General features: G+C 34.4%; 1 protein-coding gene across 4 annotated transcripts in view; it reads right to left on the bottom strand.

Moving 5' to 3' along the window:
- Positions 1 to 5,727, bottom strand: part of LOC107740922 (tetraspanin-5-like) — a 24,347-nt gene that overhangs the window by 12,247 nt on the left and 6,373 nt on the right. For all 4 annotated transcript variants that reach the window (XR_001640133.1, XM_016553475.1, XM_016553476.1 and 1 more), the window contains exons 3-5: positions 5,128 to 5,274; positions 3,749 to 3,919; positions 892 to 1,017 (exon numbers count right to left, since the gene is read on the bottom strand). Coding sequence is in view for 3 of the 4 variants with exons in the window: in XM_016553475.1 (XP_016408961.1) it covers positions 892 to 1,017; positions 3,749 to 3,919; positions 5,128 to 5,274 (444 nt within the window). In the remaining variant the exon portion in view is untranslated. The remainder of the gene's footprint in view (positions 1 to 891; positions 1,018 to 3,748; positions 3,920 to 5,127; positions 5,275 to 5,727) is intronic.

Raw genomic sequence — 5,727 nt, 5'->3', positions numbered from 1 at the left:
CTGCAGTGAATGGGTGCCGTCAGAATGAGAGTCCAAACAGCTGATAAAAACATCACAGTAATCCACACCACTCCAATCCATCAGTTAACATCTTGTGAAGAGAAAAGCTGCATGTTTGTAAGAAACAAATCCATCATTAAGATGTTTTTATATTAAAACCGTTGCTTTCAGCTTAAATACTCTGGAGTCCTCTATCCATAATATTGCTTTCTCCAGTGAAAAAGTCGCCTCTTCTGAATCAGGAGGGGAATATGCACAGATCAAGCACTGTTTACAAGCCAAAACAGTCTAAAGCACTTCTAAACACCTGTCCATCAATTAACGCCTTGTGAAGTGAAAAACTGTTTGCAGGAAAAAAAAAAAAAAATTTTTTTTGAAGGCATTGCTTCGGGCCAAAATATGAGTTCATAATCCATATTAACACTTCTCCAGTGGAAAAAGTCCATCCCCTGTTGTCCTCTCACTTTAAAGTCTACCCACATATTTGTTTACCACTGTGCATATTTCTCTCCTGATTCAGGCGAGACAACTTTTTCATTGGAAAAAGCAATATTTTAGATCAAGGTATTTTAGCTGGAAGCAACGGTTTGAAGTTAAAAACATCTTAATGGTGGATTTGTTTCTTGGTGTGGTGTGGATTATTGTGATGTTTTTATCAGCTGTTTGGACTCTCGTTCTGACGGCACCCATTCACTGCAGAGCATCCACTGGTGAGCAAGTGATGTAATGCTACATTTCTCCAAATCTGATGAACAAACAAACTCATCTTGGATTGCCTGAGGATAAGTACATTTTCAGCAAATTTAAATTTTTGTGTGAACTATCCCTTGAAACATCACACAAGAGTTTCTATACACTTTCAGTCCGTTGCCATACAAATTCATCTCTTACCGCTGGGTCTTTGGTGCAACAGGAGAAGGGCACGCCACATTTTTCTCGGCTGGGGTTGCTGTCTGTGCAGTTGAAGTAGATGTTGAGGTTCCAGTCATCTGCTCCAAACGCCCCACAGCATTCCCACTGAAGAAACACAAATATTGTGCATGCAATTACATTTCTTGAGTTTTGGAATGCACTTTCATCTAGAGACACATCTCTAATAGGAAGTACAGAGAAAGCATTGAGTGCATTAGACTGTATCTGTTTAATATACATCAACGTCACAGATGTGGCATAAGGCAGCCGCTCCTGAAAGAAAGCAAGCCACGATCCCCCATGTTCTCCCATTACACTAATATCTGATGTTGACATGCAGTGCTTTGCTGTGCCTTTTTTATCATGCAAGGTCAGAAAGGAAATAACATGACAGCATCTGCCTGACTCTGATATCTAATTAAATCTGTCCTGAGGAAAGGCATCTGCTGGAAAGAGATCTGCAGTACAGAGCATAAAGCTGGAAAACACACACACAGCTGCAGTGCAGTGTGGGACTGTAGTTGGGTTTTGCTCAGGAAACAATGTCTTCTGTGTGCAAAGTGTGAACTTCTGCTCATATCATCAACAGTAAACTAAGAGTTGTCCCTGAACAAACTCCTAATTTGCTGCTTATTAATAGTTTGTAAGGTAGTTACTAAGTTAAACTTAACTTTAGGTATGGAGTGGATTAAGGGATCTAAAATATGATTATGCAGAATAAGGCATTAATATGTGCTTTATAAGTACTAATAAATAGCAAAGATGCTAGTAATACGCATGCTAATAAGCAACTAGTTAATAGTGAGAATTGGTCCTTAAAATAAAGTGTTAACTTACATTTACATGTTAATTTATATTGATTAGAAATATAGATTATGTTGAATAAATGGAAAAAAATAGAATAAAATATAGAATATGAATTCTATGTTTGAATCCTAATGTAAGTGAGTGACCTTACCTCATACCTTTTTTTCACAAGAAATGCGTTTGAACAGTAAAAAATTGTATGTGAAACAAACCACAAGAATATTGACTAAAATAATGTGCAATGATATGTTTGCACTTTTAACCTTGCAACATTCAAATCCAAAACATTTCAAATGTAAATATTAATGTTTTCAATTATAATATATGTTATTAAAAGGCATGCCAAATCTAATTGACATTACTTATTATTATTTTTTCAGACAGTTATGATAAATAATCTATATTCTGTCAGAAATTAATTGGAACTTGGGGCAAAATGCCATCAAAATGAATTAAATTCAATATATGAGGGCAAAAATTGCCCCTTATGAGTTCTTGTTTTTTATATTTACAACATATGAAAATTGAAAGCAATATCACACATTAAGAAGTTAATATTAAGTGAGTTTAGTAATAGTATTGACAATATTGTCTGTTTTTGCTCTATTTCGCCAACAAAATTAATTCCAAGTTCCAATTCCGCAGTAGAACACTGCAGTCATTTGTGAAAGATGAATCTGTGTTTCTGAACGAATCAGTCTAATGAATGATTCAACGACTCACTCATATAAAGACTTGCTGCCACCTACTGGTTATAATTTCATATTTAAAAGTATCTTTTTTTTTTTTTTTTTACATTTCAAATTTCTGTATTCAGAATATTATATATAAAACATTAATCGCATAGCATTATGTGAATATAATTGCAGTGCAAATGCATTTGTGCCAACTCGGCGCTGCATTAAACCGTCTGTATAAATTCAATGCCACTTCAGATGCAGCTTCTGTGCCACCTCTCCAGAGCAAAGATGGATTTTGTTGATACTGATTTCAATTAATTGGTAACAGCGTTTCAATAAAGCAATAAGTCCCAAGAAGCCGTGGTTTACAGTGAATTTATAACAGCTAAGGGGCGTTGTTAGGTACGACGAGAAGCGGAGTGCCTAAAACCCCCTTAGCTGTTATAAATTCACTGTAAACCACGGCTTCACGGGGCTTATTGCTTTTATAAAATGGTTATTCCATATACGTAGTAAGGTTTCACGAAATAAAACAAAGCAAATAAAGTGTAATGATGTTAATAAAAACATTATTCTTCCGCCAAACAATGTAGTTCCTCAGAATCAGTTGTGGTTGCAACAAAGTGGTTGCCGAGCAACACACAAACGTAAACAAAGGTGTATGTTTGTAGAGTAATTTACAACAGCTTCGAACGCGGCTCAGCCAATCAGAATCAAGGACCGGAACTATCCGTTTTATAAATTCACTTAAATGTAATCAATACATTCAATTAGAATAATAAAGCACTATATGTATCTATAAAGTGTCTCTAGATATATTTGATGACCACTAATCTGACTATTGGGGTCGTCTTGTAGTGTTCTCCCAATGTCTATGGTGGTTTTGGACTTAATACTTTGAGTCTGAGGTGAAAAAAAAAAAAGATTTCTAAAGTGCAATAGTGACATTTTCGAATGAAATACTTTTCAGATAAAAAACAACAACTTTCCCAAATGGCACTATTTCCTGAGAATGGCCCAGTAACCTTCTAAATGTCAACACATTTTAGCCTCGAAATAAACAAAATTCAGAGCAGTTTGACATCGTACTATTCAAAGAAATGAAGAAACGTGAACCGACAGGGATCTCAGTAAGTGATCTGAGTGTGTACTGACAGTGAATAAGGAGTCTTCAAGTCATGCTGTTGCTATGGGAACTGCTTCTGTAATGATATGTGGCGCAGATAAACTAATAGTTAGCTTTTTTTTCTCCTGTGCACACACATTTTTATTTCTCTTTCATCTTGTTTACACCTTTCCTCATTTTCACTTTCTAGTGTATTTTCTCTGCCTTTATACTGGAGACTTACATATTCCTGAGTGAAGTCGATGAGGTTCTGCAAGTCTATGTCATCTCTGTAGGCTCGTATGTTGTTGTTGATGAAAAAGTTGAGCTGATCTTTAATCCAGTCTTTAAAGACAAAGGCCAGGACACCGGCGGTCAGCTCCAGGAAGAAGATTATCCCCAGAAACACAGAAAACTGGGAGAGGAGAGAGACAAATACACTTTACTACAGTCATTAACACTCATTTTACCTCTCTACCTCATCCACTGTAGTATTTATTTTCTGTTGTGAATAATGCAATAAAATGCCAAAATAATAATAAAAAAAGTCATTGCTTTATTACAAAAATGTCAATCAGACTGTAATAGTGCAAATTTAGTAAATGCATTTTTTTATTATCGTTACTAAAATGCATTGAAACTAGTTTAATTTTTGCAATCTGAATTTAAAAAATAATATGCCAAAACTGGAAAAAGTTATAATTGCTTTTTTACATAAATGCCTCACTAGTTTCATTTTTACAGTCCGAGTCAAAATAAATAAATAAATATATGGATACATACATTCATATGCACAAAATACCAAACATGTATACAAAATGCCAAAGTTGAAAAAAAAAAATCACTAGTGTCCTCATATTGTAATGGTGCAAATTTGGTAAATATATTTTTATTACTGTTACTAAAATGCATTGACACCAGTAAATTTTTTTTTTAAATTGCTTTATTACAAAAATGTCACTTAGTGACCTCAGATTGTAATAGTGTCAATTTTGTAAATGTATTTGTTAAATTACTGTAACTAAAATGCATTGACACTAGTTTAGTTTTGGCAATCCAAGTTCCAAAAAATGAAATAATAAATACATACATACAAAATGGTAAAAAAAAAATCTAATTGCTTTAATATAAAAAATGGCACTAGTGACCTCAGATTAGTGTATGTTAGTGATTTTTACAATAATTTGCATTAAGAAGTTGCATTTAGAAGTGACAAATAAAATATCAAATATATATTCTACACTCTCAGAAAAAAAGGTACAAAAGTTGTCACTGGGGCAGTACCTTTTCAAAAGGCACACCTTTGTACCTAAAGAGTCTATATTGGTACCTTAAAGGTACATATTAACACCTAAAAGGTACAAAAGTGTACCTTTTGAAAAGGTACGGCCCTAGTGACAGCTTTTGTACCTTTTTTTCTGAGAGTGTAACTGTGTCTAAAATGCTCTGATATTTTTTACACTATCTGAGCAATTTGTGCATGCACTTTCTGGTAGATATTTATCCCGCATGTATTAATGATTGCAGAAACACCCATGCATGTAAGTGTTAAAAAAAAAGCACCTATCTGTTTTGTAGGAGGCTACACCTACACCTAATTAGAATCAAAACATGAAAACATACAAATTTGAGCAGTAAGGTGTTTTCCCTCAGGGCCCCGATACAGCCAGCGAAACCCAGGATGAACATCACCCCCCCAACCACCAGAAACAACCACACTGGATCAAATCCACCCAGATCCGTGATGGAGGAGATGTTAGACAGAACTCCCTGAGGAACACACAGAGCTCTAATTAGTTGAACTGCTTCCCAGAACCTAGAGAATTTGTTTCAAATGTGATTGTTTGCAATTACGGAGATACAAATATTTGCAAATATTTCATTATAAACCGAAACAGTGTGGTTTCAAAGTCACATATATGGCACAGAAATTGATCAAGCATACACAGACACACAATATGTGACCCTGGAGCACAAAACCAGTCTTAAGTCGCTGGGGTATATTTGTAGCAATAGCCAAAAATACATTGTATGGGTCAAAATTATTGATTTTTCTTTTATGCCAAGATATTAAGTAAAGATCATGTTCAATAAAGATATTTTGTAAATTTTCTACTGTAAATATATCAAAACTTAATTTTTGATTAGTAACATGCATTGCTAAGAACTTCATTTGGACAACTTTAAAGATGATTTTCTCAATATTTAGATTTTTTTGCACCC

Source organism: Sinocyclocheilus rhinocerous, unplaced genomic scaffold, assembly GCF_001515625.1.
Source record: "Sinocyclocheilus rhinocerous isolate Xijiao unplaced genomic scaffold, SAMN03320098_v1.1 scaffold1728, whole genome shotgun sequence".
NCBI classification, from domain to species: Eukaryota; Metazoa; Chordata; class Actinopteri; order Cypriniformes; family Cyprinidae; genus Sinocyclocheilus; species Sinocyclocheilus rhinocerous.
This window is presented reverse-complemented; position numbering and strand designations above follow the sequence as displayed.